Here is a 14,806-nt window from a genome sequence, read left to right on the forward strand (position 1 = left end):
ACTTTTTAACTGTACCTATTCCCCCAGTTATAATAATAATAATAATAATAATAATAATAATAATAATAATAAAAGGTAGGCCCCAATCTTATGACTGATACCATATCTGACAGGATCTGACAGGCACGTCTTGTGTTTCCGTAGGTCTGATCTTTACAGTAGGGTGCTATTATTAGCTGTAGTTTTTAATCCATGTCATGTGTGTTTATTAATATTCAAATTCATATTTATAAACAGCAATGGCGGCACATCTGTTATTTGTTTGCCTCTGTTTGCCATTGTCTGATATCAAAACAAACAGAAGAAACAAGATGAAGAGACTGAAAGCTTTCAGGAGGGGTATTTGTGGGGGGAGGGTGGCTGCTTGGGGCGGCAAGGCAAATTAATAAATACTCATTGTCACTTGAAATAATTCCACGGTAAAGGTTTTCTTTTTCTATTTATAGTGTTTTGCTCAATAAGAAATTGCTTTTTTATATGAAGTACAATGTTTCAAATAAATTACAATGGCATTCGGAAGCAAAAGACATGCATGTGTGTGTGAGAAATGGGGGCACTGCAGAAACGTCTTTGGGAAGCAGTGCTGTATGCAGTGGTATAAAGACTGGAATGCAAGGAAGTACAGTAAAAAATATATATATAGGAAATTTATAAAGAAAGTACTAAGAACAAAGGAATAAACATGTGCAACGCTGCATAGACAGTAGGTACAGCATATTTGTGGCTTTCTCCTTGTGTGTAAGAGCTGCCCGTACAGAGAGTATGTGAAGTCACTATGTCCTTTCTAAGAGAGTTCACTGACAGTGAGTAGCTCAGCTGGGTATACCTGCAGTACTGTTATCCATAATTGGAGATGTGATGCAAAAGAAGTTAATATATGCCCAATTCCACATTATTGCTCAACCCTTTGCTCTAGGCTTCAGATTTATGGATCAAATATGACCTCTGTGCCTTTCTTGGGTTTACTGAGCCTGCCCACTGCCCATAATACCCATCTCTGTAGCAACAGACTATGCTCTTTTCCAGAAGAGGGGCATGCTATCTTTTAAAGTCTCTTTTTTAACGTAGTGATTAAGCAAGGTTAGATCCAGCCATGTAAGGAGAGAGAGAGAGAGAGAGAGAGAGAGAGAGAGAGAGAGAGAGAGACGTGACGTGACATGACATGACAGCCGAGGATATAGAGGAGGACAGATGGGTTGCCAGATCCTCTCTAATGAACATGGAGTGTGTAGTATGCGGGTGGGAGACTCCTGTCTGCTTTCTAATTTATCTCTTCTCCCTTCTCCAATCTAACTCTTTACATGGACTTTATCAATTAATGACATGGGAGTTTCAACAAGGAAAACATGGCTTTTGTATCTGTCTGTGCTCCTAGAACGCCATCACTAAGGGCTATTATCTTATCACTGTCCTAGATAACCCACATTGAGGCTTTTTAGTCCTCCTTCAGCTCATTTGGAGTTGAATTGACTTTGTAGAGTTGTCTCCACACTGTCTTCGAGCATTCCAGTGATAAGTGGTAGCTTGGGCACACAGCACCTGCATGTACTGAATTGCAGTGGTGGACAAAGTATGCAAACCATGTACAAAGTATATGAGTAAAAGTACAAAAGTATTTACCTTCAAAAGTAAATAAGTATGGTAGGTAAATGTACCATAACATATTATGGCTCTAATGTCCTATTATTATTTTTGTAACAAGGATCATGCTTAACACATTGTAGTCGAAAATACTAGTGTCACTCTTGGTTCCGCAGTCTTTTAACAGACTGTCAGTAATTAGTCTGACATGGATGAATACAGCAGAAATGGTCAAAGCTGAAATAAAATGAATGATGTTATATCAACTATTACATACACCCAAGGTGCTGCCCCTCCAAACCAACAGAGGTCACTGTCTCCTGAGTATTAAGCCAAATTTATGCTTCTGTGTTGAACCTGTGCTGTAGGCAGAGTGGCCTGATACGTGCCTCTCCAGAGATATTACTCGTCGCATCTACACAGACCATAATGACTTGTGATTGGCTGGACGAACATGGTTCAAGTTGCTCAAGTCAAAAAAGTCCAGAACTCCTTTTAACTCTACTCCCTAAATAGTTCACTTTAAAGGTGTGTAAAACTAATATCACTACACTAATGCATTGTGTACTACATACGGTTAAAGATGTTTGAAATTCAGCCCTAGTGGTTGCAGAGCGATGCAGACGCCAATACATTTCATACATTTCATATACATTTCATATACATTTCATAATTGCACAGGACATTTAGTAAATAAACAGAGTAAAATATATCATAGTATTTTTTATTCATTTGAAAACACTAGGTAAGATTTCTTTTCCCCACTCCTGGGGCTCCCTCCAGTGCAATTAACATTTACAGTACTGTAGTGAAATTGGTAGGGAGGGGAAGAGAAAGGGGTGGCCTCCTACCCTCCTCCAAAAGGTACATAGTGCAGTGTCTGTAGTGCTGAGCCGAGAGTAGCAACAACAGAGGCTCTATTGTCCCTATTACAGGTCTGTGAAGAATAACAATGGTTTTGAAGCAAATATATTATATTACAGGTAAACATATTACAGTGTGTTCCTTTAAGCTCTCTGTTTTGTCTACATAGTTGCAGAGTATAGTTTGAGTTATTTCTGCAATTCTGAGACAACTTTTTCTAAAACAGGCTACAGTTTTCTTTTAATGACTTTTTGCCTAATACTTATTTTTGTCTTTTGGACTTGTTTATCTATCTTTGTACTGATTTTGGGTTTTGGAATATTTCTTCTGGGTTTGACCTTGCTTCACATATTGTGTTTAATAAATCTCCAACTGACTCTCACCCTCGGAGAGTGATTTGTGGCATCTACAGAACTGTAAACCGTGTTTATGTATGAATAGTTGTTACTGATGACTGAAATGCAGCCAAAAACTAAACTGTACAAATCATTTTGTTAATTCATAAAGATTATAAGAACTGAAAGTGTTTACTTACACGCTCAGATTCGCACAACAGTTGATAAACATAAAGTCTGCTTTTGGTATTGTTGGTTTTAGATGGAGAAATATTTCATATGTTTTAGCAGCGACAATATCACAAATATTGTTATTCACAACATAAACAAAAAGGAACAGCAAATTTTCATAAGGTAATAGAATAAAAAGTAAGATATTTGACTTTGGGGGCGGCACGGTGGCGCAGCAGGTAGTGTCGCAGTCACACAGCTCCAGGGGCCTGGAAGTTGTGGGTTCGATTCCCGCTCCGGGTGACTGTCTGTGAGGAGTTGGTGTGTTCTCCTCGTGTCCGCGTGGGTTTCCTCCGGGTGCTCCGGTTTCCTCCCACAGTCCAAAAACACACGTTGCAGGTGGATTGGAGACTCAAAATGTGTCCGTAGGTGTGAGTGTGTGAGTGAATGTGTGTGTGTCTGTGTTGCCCTGTGAAGGACTGGCGCCCCCTCCAGGGTGTATTCCCGCCTTGCGCCCGATGATTCCAGGTAGGCTCTGACCCTACATTGGATAAGCGGTTACAGATAATGGATGGATGGATGGATATTTGACTTTGAAATGTTGTAGAGTTAAAGTAAAAAGTCACCCAAAATATAAATACTTCAGTAAAGTACAGATACAAAAAAAAATACTTATGTGCAGTAATGAATTACATTTACTTTGTTACTTTCCACTACTCTGCAATTGTTAGTTATTGAAATATTTAAATCATTTCCTGAATGTAGTTGATGACTTGTGGTATACAAAGTGTAGTACTCTCTCAGTTATATAGACAAATAGACAGGCTCAAATGGTTTCTGACATATTATCACAATACTGTTACTGTGATGTTGTCTCTAATACTGCTATCTATATAAAATACAAAATCTTCTAGATGATTGCTACTACTACTTTTATTTGTGCATTTTTATAGATATTGTGAAATATACAATAAACTGTCACGAACCACAAATACAAGTCTCTGAGATTGCAAAAGAAAGGATTAAATTGGGGCAAGTGTATGATGATTTATCTATTTAGCACAATGCTAACTGATGTGGCCATAGGGTTAGTCTCCAAAGTAATAGTGTGGACTTCACGTGTCTTGGGAGAAGTCTTGGGTAATCTTCTTCCAATCAACCTGGTGCCATTGTGTGAATATGTACAAAACTGGGAGAAATATAGTTAAAATAAAACAAACTGCATACAGCAAACATGCGATGACCGATTCATTGACTGTATTTATTTTACTTTTGTGTTTTAGTTGAATTTTTGCTTTAACCTACAAGTAGTGAGGTATGAAGCCCCTTGGTTCAAGTGTGTACAATTGCTAATGCTCTGTGTTTTTCTGGTTGTGTTTCAGGTCCGCTGTCCCGTAGCCCATGTGAGTTGTTGCCAGTGGGCGTGAGTCACCCTGTCCAGGCTCTGTTGAAGAGTTACACTGCCCAGTCTGGCTGTGCAAGCCGAGGAACCACCAGCTTTCCTCAGGAGGTGCACATTATCAACCTGCGTAGCAGTAGCCCTGATGCATCAGGAGAGAAACATGAAGTAAGAATAGTTCCACTTTATTGATATTATAGGGCATACATTCATTGGCCATTGGCCTAAGGTTTTCAGCCATGATCCTGGAGCACCTCCTTACCTGCATAGTTTTGTCTTTTCCTCCTCTGACCTATTTCAGACCAACTGCAGATGGGTAATGAATGTTTCAGCTGGACCAGGTTAATTGGGAGTGGGGAGAACACCAAAATGTGCAAGAAAGGGAGTAGTTCAAGACTGTTGGAAACCATTGCTTTAGACTCCATCCACATCATGTATCTGGATATTAAAAAAGTATTGGCCTCCTTTTCACTTCTGATAGTAATGCATTTTTTATGGATCTTTGTGTCTGAAAGTTGGCCAACTCTGGGTTTGATACCATTTTTTCATTTGCAACCTTTTTTGTTGCAATTAGTTTCAATATTTCAATTTGACTGGATAGGGATATTTTCAAAAATGTAGAGTGCAAGCTCAGTTTTTAAAAATATCCGAATACATGTGGAAGAGGCCTAAGTCTTATGTCAGCGTACAGTTTCTGACCACAGAGCGTCTCTTGTCTGGTTATTGTTGAATACTGGACCACTCCCATCTTAGGAGTGACACTGACTATGCAATACTTCTGTGCCTGATGTACATGCTGAAAATATTCCACCACCCAAGTAATATCTGGTCAACAGCTGTCCTGTGGTCAGACCAATTACTCATTGTAATTAGTTCAATTGTTCTGGTCCAGATGGTGTTTTTTTTAATTGAATAGCCAGTGTGAACTGTAGAGTGTTGTAAAATGGAATTGTTGAGCATCAGTTTGCTATGATGGAGTGGACAGAAAGCATTTTCTGGCCACCACAGCTTTGGGTGGGTTGTTACGAAGCTGTTAGCAGAGTCATAAGTGAAAAGGGATGTTGTAGAAACTGCATGTTGCCTTTTCTGCAAGCTAAGGGGAGAAGGAGGTGTGTGAACCCACTGTGGCTATCAGATTAATTGATGTTGTAATTGCTGGAAGACCTCTCTGGTCCAGCACCGCGCTGACTTGCACATGTTTCTGAAGAAACAGCATCGTTTTTGTGTTTACTTTATCTTTGTTCAGCAGGGTGTGCAATTGGAGCCGGCACACACTCCCTCACTCACCCCCACATGCACACATACACCCAACGCTGTTGGGGTGATCCCTAATGGATCAGTTGTCTGGAGGTCCTCAATTCTATTAGTGAGCAATGAGCTTGGGGAGGAAAAAGTATAGGGCTGAAAAAAAAGAGACAGTCCATCAACTTTTCAGTCCACACACGTCCCAAGAAAAACAGCAGTGGGCCCTGAGTGAGGGGGTGGGTGGGGGTTTGCTGGTTTTGTCCTGCAAGGAGAGAGAGAGAGAGAGAGAGAGAGAGAGAGAGAGAGAGAGAGAGAGAGAGAGAGAGAGAGAGAGAGAGAGAAGGAGGAGGAGGAGGAGGAAAGAAGAAAAGTATATCTTGGCTAATAGGTGCAGTTAAGCACTATCAGCCATGCGGATCAAGGCAAGCTTTTTATGTTCCTTAACTCTAAGGGTCCACCACCATTGAAATACAATATCAATCTCTGTCCACAAGCAAAACCATGGCCATAACAAGCCCTCTATGCTTCTGAGCAGGAAGCTTTCTTCATTAGTGGATATGTAGCGCCCAAATCTAAACGTTTGGTTTGGTTCAGACAGCACCATCAGTAACCTGCAGGTCACTCAAAATAGCTCTTATATCAAAGAAGTCACATTTACACAATTTATTTCTTATACCCCAAATGCAGATGATAAGCCAATTGATGACGAGCTACAACAATGGAACAAAGAGGGCCTCTGCTGCCTAGCTAAACTAGAACAAGCAGACTAGCATCTAGGACAAGCTAAACATTTTCATACTTTTGTCCATTATTGTAATAACAGTAGAACATAAAGTGTCCGAAACCACATAAGCAACTTTAATTGATGCTATTTAACAATTCAGTTTGGTATGAGACAAGGGTGTTATCCTAATCCTGACTGATGCATGTTTAAATTTCTTATTTATAACAGACATATATCTCACATACATGACGAAGGGAGCATTCGCATTTGTAATTACGTCCTCTCGATCCATTGCAAACCTGAAAACTATTGATATTTTTCTTTGTTTAGTGTTTGAAACCTAGACATTTCACATCACTTAATAGTAATACAAACATAAAATAGACTGGGCAGATTTTATACCTACCTATGATAATATTTATGTTAATATCCAACAAATATGCTCCATTTGGACCCATCTGAGCTCATGAATTTTATGCATTTCTTGTTATGTTTGAAAGAAATATGAGGCCATATGTTACAGTGGTTTTCCTATGATGCTTATAAGCTGAAATAACCGAAAGCATGCACTTAAACGTATTCTATATTTGATGACTGCAGGATAATGTGTGTATACTGAATATTTTATAATGTCATTAAACATGTCTCAGCCCCAGTTATCAACTCATGAAGCGATTATAACCTTGATTTAAAAATAGTGTTAGTAGCTAATTCATTTGTTGTAAATAGAAGATGACAGTTTATATAGTCTTTGGCCTGTGCTGTTTATATTATTTTTCATACAAATATAATTTTTACCTGTCTACCTGTTTACTTGTCTTTATTGAGTTATTTCATATGCTGGAAGACAAATCATGAGGTAAATAACCAGTCAGAGCATAGGGTCAGCATTTCAGCTTTAAAAAGACAGTTCAAACAGGAGAAATTTGGGGTGTTTTGTCAAAATACTTAAGGAATCAGCCCCAGCAACTTGCAGTGTGGTGCTTTTCTGCAGCAGGGAAGCGGTGGAGGGGTAAGTGGACTTGGAGGAAGGGACTCATTGCATATTCATAGATCCCCATGCACTGAACGAAGGCAAAGGTGTGGAGTTACATTTAAGCTACTTTCAAGGCATTAGGGGATTTTATATCTTGGAAAAGTCTTCTAAGTCTGTCAATTTGATGAACAGAGATGAGTTTTTAGGGTTTTTAATCATTGACCATAGGGGCACATTAACTGAGTCACACTAGAGTTTGTTTGGAAGCTGAAGACTTCCTAAGGGTGGTCTCTGTGTTCTTATTTAGTGTGCACCAGGGTTGGACAGTCAGCATTCTTTCTACTTCTAACAGAGCAAACACACCAGTGTTGGTTTTAATCCAGACAAACCTGCCTAGTGTGAACTCAGACCTCACTCTAAAAAGCTCTCTCTCGCTCTCTCTCTTTATTGTTATTTGTTTTAATGTTTATTTATTTATTTATTTATTTATTTATTTTTACTGAACTCCTTCTTTAAAACAATGTTAAAGTGGTTCCATGCAGGGGAGTATTTGTGCCAGATATGAAGGAGGGGGGGAGAGATCAGATTTGTTTTGGGAGGCTCCAGCATGTAAAACAAAAGTAGAGAGAATGCTATCTGACCTATCTCAGATACAGATGCAGCAGGGATGAGGGAGGGAGACAACCAAAGTCGTCAGAGAGTCCATCTGAGTCTTATCGAGCAAGTGGGTATTAAAGTGTTTATTAAACAAAAAAGGGCTTTCTGGGCAAAAGTTTACCACTTTGTGTTCAGTATGTCAGTGTAATGTAGTCATACAGTGATACAGTGATACTACTTGTTAGTCATTGTGCTCAGAGTGATCAAGGGAACAGGGTATTACAGTGCTTATTAAGCCAAAAAAAGGGCTTGTAATGCAATAGTCTTTGCTTTTTAGCAATACACAAGTGCATAGGTTTCTCATTTGTCAATTTAAATAGATGCTATTGTCATATAACGCCTTATGAACATTCACATAGAGTGTCATAGAGTGTAGCCACAGACAAGTAGATATGTTATAAAAGTAATAAATGAAATAGTGCTGGCCAATATAATGATTATGTAAAATGTTTTACATATTATATGCCTTTTCATTATTTTTGGGTGGAAAGATTTACAGTGTAATCATTGTTCCCTTTATCTTTGCAGTTGAGTTACTTAGAAAGAGAAATTTATTCATAAACTCTTTTAAGGTGTTTACTCTCTATGTACAAAAAGAAAATGATTGTATAACATTCATTAACATTCATTTTGAAATGAAAATGTGATTATTCCTAAATATTGTTGATGTCTTGTTAATTCATCTGAGTCTGTTTAGTTAGTTCATTATATTCTTATGTAGACTTCACATCACAATGTGTTGTTCATTGCCAAATTGATAATTAACTGGGTGATATGTCACTGACTGAAGCCACTATCTTGTGGCATTATCTCTGTGTTTGGCCTGTGTCATGAGTCATTGGTTCCTCCATGTAAATTCTGCTTCATCAGGACTTTGTGGTAGTCCAAGGCTCTGGGCCAGTGAAGTGTGAAAAACATGTTTGGACTAAACACTGGCTCTAGGAGAGCAGATTCTCAAAACCCCACTGATCTCTCCCTGCACCAGATACAAGATGTTTTTTTTCTTCTTTAAACCCATGATGTGATTAGTCTTCTGTTTTTTTTGGCAGTTGAAGGAATTTGCTGTACTCCCACTGCTATGCCACTGTGGTGTATTTGTATTTGTAGCTTGGCAACAGCTCTACCATTTTTTTTTTTTGCTTATGTATTGCAAACCCTGCAAATAACTGAGTAATTGAAGCAAACAGCTGAACATAGGCCAAATTGAGGTTTATGTAGTGCATATCTAAGGAGGTCTTTTGGAGTTTAAACAGCAGTCTATCTCTTTTCATTACTCTTGTGCCGGTTTGCGTAGCTGTATTTAAGCAAGCAAAGGAAAAACAGGGGGTGGGGGAACTCAGAATTTAGCATTTGAAACATTTTGTGGACACATTTTCAGCTTCAGTAACACATGAGAGCTGTCAAGGTGCTGAGTACAAAGACAGAAGACAAATCCCTCACCTGATATAAGGCCAATTGAAAACATGTGTTTTTTCCATATAGGGCCCTGTTCCTATTATACCATTGTTTTATACATAGATGTAGCTGCCAACTGAGATTTTTCTAAATCCAGTCTTTGTCCTCCCAACTTTCAAAATTAGTGAACTTCGTGCTACTCGAGATTGAATTGGGAGACATGAAATATAGGGATGCACAGTTGCAATCATGTAAGACTGCCATCAGCCAGGATTGGAATAATCTTTTTTGTGTATTATTAATGTGTATTATTTTGATTTATTTTATCTATGTAGCAATTATATGATTCAGATAATACTAACCAGATTTGTTCATTTGAGCTGTGTTTAAATGCAGCTGTTACACATGCACCACAAAATAGCCAGTCTTTGTCAGTGAAGCAGACTCCTGTTTTTTATTAAATCAACAGGTTTCTGTTGTAAAATGTAAGGTAACTGCCAGTTTAGCCTATTAAATACAAAATAATATTGCTTTGCCAAAATATCACATCTTTAAACTCATGTGTTTTGAGACATTTTAGTTTGCTCTTACACTGTTTGTTCACACTGACAAATAATACTAATACAAAAAAAATAAATAAATAAATAAACAAAACAGATGTATGATGTCTATTTTGCAAGCCAGTTGTCAGACAATGCTACATGCTGGAGTTGTGTATACCTTGTGGTATTTTTTATCAACAGTTGTGGGAAAATGGATAATGGCATCAAAATAGCACCAAAATTCCTCTGTTCCCCAAACTAAGGAAGGTATGCTGCTGTTTTCAATGCACTCTTTTCTCCCAAAGCATGTTTAGTGTTGCCTCATATGACTTCCCATTGGATATATGCAATCCTTATTATAGAACTGTGTAAAATAAAAGAACATAGTATACACACTGAAGATGTAATTGTGGTGTATGAAATCAACACACACATCAACAGTTATAATAGAATAAGGTACAAATTTGTTCCCTAATTAAAGGTACTGACTATGCATTCTTGGGGGTTCCACCACAGTGACAACAAAATGTGCTTTATAAATAAACTGAAAGTGACATTAACATTGACATTGACATAGAAATGGACCAGGACCCACCTGCTTAGGTGGTCTTGGTCCACTTGTTGGGTGCAAAGACGAGGCTTGTACTGTAAATATGCTTCAGTATTAAATATGGAATATTTTTTCTAATGTTGCTGGGAGCTTGTTCCTCTTGTTTTTTTTCTCAGCGTTTACATTTGACTTTTTGTTCAGTGTAGTCAAACACAGCACATCCAAACCACAGACGTGTGTTTTTCTACGGTACTAGCTGCTCATGTCGCTTGGTCTGCCTCAGCGTTTAGGTTGCTTCGATGTGGCATATAGGCGCAGAATCAGCTTGGCATCATGATTTTAAAGGGACAGTACATGAACACACAGTGGGGACATCTGAATAAAAATAATTGATATAATCGATATAGACAAAATTATGTCGATTAGACGTTCTGAATGTCGATTTCAATTAATTTTCGATTAATTGCCCAGCCCTGTGCGGTAGGCTACTTAAGGAAACATAAATCTGTTATGTTAGCAATAACTTTAGCAATGCTCCATTAATTCAATTTTGTTGGTATGAAAACTACTTTTGGTCATCCAGAACCTGATTTTGAAACATTATAAATAACTTGAGATCACAGTGAACTTCACAGTGTCACTCCCACTGGAACTAGAACTAAGCCCTTCATTCTGCAGGAATTCAATTTACCATACACTTCAGGGACCTGTTGGAGAGAGGATTATGGCATGCTCCCTCTAAGCTGTATGTGAAGTGAGTTTTGTCTACACACACAACAGATAAGACCGTTCCACTCAGTGCATTCCAAGCTCCAGGTATTTGCTAGTCTCTGATATCCCCAGGCCAATTATTGTGCTTTCTGATTGGAGAGGGAGATTGGGAATGTGCAGAACAAAAGACTTGTGACGACCTTTGGTGCACACACATCCGCAGCAGAGATCTTTGTAATCTAAAGGCCAGCACGTAATCATGACCACACATTCAAAACCAGCACCCCCTTCTCCACCCCCACCCTCCCTACAGTGGCTCAAATTACAATGATAATCCAACTCAATGACAAGTTAAATGAATAACAGCCAAAATGTGATTGCCAAAATGAGATAACAAAAATGAGAAATGGGACACCTTATAGTCCTCGCATGCAAAGACAAGTGGACCACTGGGGCTGGAGTTTTGTTATTGATTTTTACAGTTCGTTATATTGATCAGATGTCTGTTCACACTTATATCACTGCTGATTAAGTTGGAGACTACAGGGTAATCAACATCAGGAAATCAAGTTATTTTGATTAGAGCCGAATGAAACCCATGCAAAAGAGTGGGTGGAAACTAAAAATATTATTACTGTACATGTTTATGAAGAAATGTATTTATTTGTATTGTTATTAGTACTTACATAAATAAATAAATAACATGATGAATAAACTGATATTAGTGGTCCAAAATTGCCTGGAACAATTCTTCTTTTTTTTTCCTCCCACAAAATTAGAAAGCATAGTGTCCCAACGTCTGGCTGATGTAGCTTCCAGGTTTTCTGCAATTTTTCTCTTTTTAATGCCCATTGTGGCTGGGTGTTTTCTTTTCAAATCACAACTCCACTAACTTGTCAACTGATTCTATTTGGAGGCTCACAGAAAAATTGCATACAATAGTGTCTCAAAGAAGGGCAGTGACCACTGCTTATGACCACGGTGTACAGTGTGGGGTCAGATGGCTTGTGAAATACGCCAAAGATGCAAAAAATTTATCATTCACCTTAGCACTTCTGCTCAAGTTTGTGTTATCATTCTTTTACTTTTTCCCCAGAGTTAAAAAAAAATGCATTGTCTTTTGGACGGATCACGCGTTGTGAGGGATGTTTTCCTTCCTCTTGGGGCCTTTGGCTTGGCCATGCACAAATGTCATGTGAAACTGTTTGTCCTTGACATGTTTGGCATTAATTGCATGGCTGGGTTTTGGAGCACATTTCTTGCAGTTATACATATAGACCACCCTCTCCACCCTCCGATTAAGGGTTATTTGTTTTGGCAGATGTCCAGACCTTGTCCGTTCCTCTGCTGTGTTGTTTTCGCACTATGTGGAGCGTTTTCTGGCATACTTTTCTCACTTAATGAAGGAGTTCGGGTAAGCATATGGACTAGAACTCTCTGCATCAGTTGTTTTTTTTTTAAAGACATTTTATGCGCTGGTGAAACTCAACTCTGTCCTGACGCCTAACTCATGTTTCCAAAACCTTGCTTATTCGTGTGGTCTCTGGCTGGACTATCGTATAGGAATAAATCAGCCCCTACATGCTCCCTCAAGTCAGGACATTGGGCCAGTGCTGGGGCTGAAGCAGGGATAACACAGGGCTTTAATCAGGCCTGAAAATTTGAATTCAACCCAAATACACTGATCAAGCATAACATTATGACCACCTTCTTGTTTGAACACTCACTGCCCATTCTCTGTGTTTCACTGACCATACAGGAGCAATTCCTACTTTTATAATTACAGACCATAGTCTATTTGTTGCTCTGTATAGTTATTTTTTTATCCATTCTCAGCACTGCAGTCACGCTGATGTAGTGGGGGTTGATAGTGTGTGTTGTACTGGCATGAGTGGATCAGACCAAGCAGTGATGCTGGAGTTTTTAAACACTGTGTCCACTCACTGTAGAGTCTGTTAGACACACCTACTTCATCCTTTAGTCCTTCAGTGGGCACAGGATGCGTTTGGCTGGATATTTCTGTTTGGTGGGATATTTTCAGTCAAGCAGTGATGCTAAGGGCTTTAAAAATTGCTCTGTGGTGGTACTGTGGGGGTCCTGACCTGACAAGAACAGGGTGAAAGGGGCAAAGTACTCCAGTCTGTAGTTATAAACTACAAAGTGCTCTGTGACTGTAGCATGATTAAAATCCTCTTTGTATCCAGCTGCTGCCCAAACTAAATCTTGTAACCTCAGAGTTACACAATTACAAGACAAAGTCAGAGCTTGACTGTATCTCAAAGTTCTGGACTCGTCTGTAGTTTTAAACATGCAGTTCAAAACCCATTAAAGGTGAAACACAGAATATCAAAGTCTTGAAAATGGACGTGATCATATCTGATATGAGTACTCATGTCTCATCAGGTCGAGACGCATATTTTAGACTTTAACACTTGGCTACAGAAGGTCAGGGCTGATGGAGGCTGGTGGAGATAAACTGTGTCCATGACGCAGTACCCAGAAGGAGATAAACTCTCGAGGACATCTGGTAAAATGACCACAGGGCCTTGGCATTTGCTCTACCCACCTGAGACGGGGGCACAGATGTTACCATCTGGACACACAAAGACTTACAGCACACACCAGATACACTTACCCACTGATCACACAGACACACACACAAAATGTCCTTCAGCCCTCTCGAGTGTGCCGCCTGTACCAGGTCAGGTTTCATGTGTCCAGGCGCCACCGGCCTTCAGCAGCAGATGAATCAGATCCTTCAAGACATAAACAGTTCACAGAGACCCTGATTTACTGCCTCCAAACACAAGGCCGAAAGCACAGGGCACCCTATAGGGTTACAGTCTCTCACCAGTGGCCATCCCACTCCCTAATGTTCTCTGAGGTGTGACCAGGCCTTGAGCAACAGAGAGGAGTGACTGTATCCATGGCAACTAAATACTCATCGCTGTCCAAAAAATAGTAATTTTATAGGAGAAGGTAAAAAACTTTGTTCATGGATGTTAAAACATAATGCAAATAATACGTAATTTGACTGGAGGTGGGAAGTGCAGTTGACATTTTATTTTTGTTTTCGTTTGTTTGGTCTGTTGGATTATCAGTTTCATAGTTTTGCCTTATGATACACAGTTTAATTGTGACTTTTCTCTTTAGTCACAATGCATTTAGTAGGTATTTTAGTTGCCATCATGTAAATGTTCCCCACAGGTTCAGGGGGGCCTTAATTGCCTGCTGACCCTTTCACAACCTCTTTGCTTAAAATTGATGGCTCCACTTGCCCTGTAGTTTGTATCAGAGTTGTAAGGGGAAAGCTGGACATTCGTCACTTGGAGAGTTCACCACTGACCCCAGCAATGAACTTCAGAGAGACATTTTTCTTTATTGGAAATGGCTTCTGTTCTGTTTGCTTTGGAACAAGCCTCTGGACCAGTGTCAGCACAGAGGTGACTGGTCAGTCAGTGATTATGGTAAGAGCACTCTCTGTTCACATTTCATCCTCCCTTCTCATCAACTCTCTGTTAGAGTCGAGAGTAAGACATGTTTTTGACTGATGAAATCCTGTGGTCACTCCAGCAGGAGCCTGTGGTCAGTTATGGAAGTGCAGTAATACAGTACAGATCTGCCAGCAGGCATTATGGTAATTTGCTTATGCCGAA

At 39.3% G+C, this 14,806-nt stretch overlaps 1 protein-coding gene across 2 annotated transcripts in view; it reads left to right on the plus strand.

Moving 5' to 3' along the window:
* tgfbr3 (transforming growth factor, beta receptor III) overlaps window positions 1-14,806 on the plus strand; it is a 146,106-nt gene that overhangs the window by 48,378 nt on the left and 82,922 nt on the right. For both annotated transcript variants that reach the window (XM_066663695.1, XM_066663696.1), the window contains exon 3: window positions 4,334-4,518. In XM_066663695.1, coding sequence (XP_066519792.1) covers window positions 4,334-4,518 — 185 coding nt within the window. The remainder of the gene's footprint in view (window positions 1-4,333; window positions 4,519-14,806) is intronic.

This window comes from Hoplias malabaricus, chromosome 3 (genome assembly GCF_029633855.1).
Source record: "Hoplias malabaricus isolate fHopMal1 chromosome 3, fHopMal1.hap1, whole genome shotgun sequence".
Classification (NCBI taxonomy): Eukaryota; Metazoa; Chordata; class Actinopteri; order Characiformes; family Erythrinidae; genus Hoplias; species Hoplias malabaricus.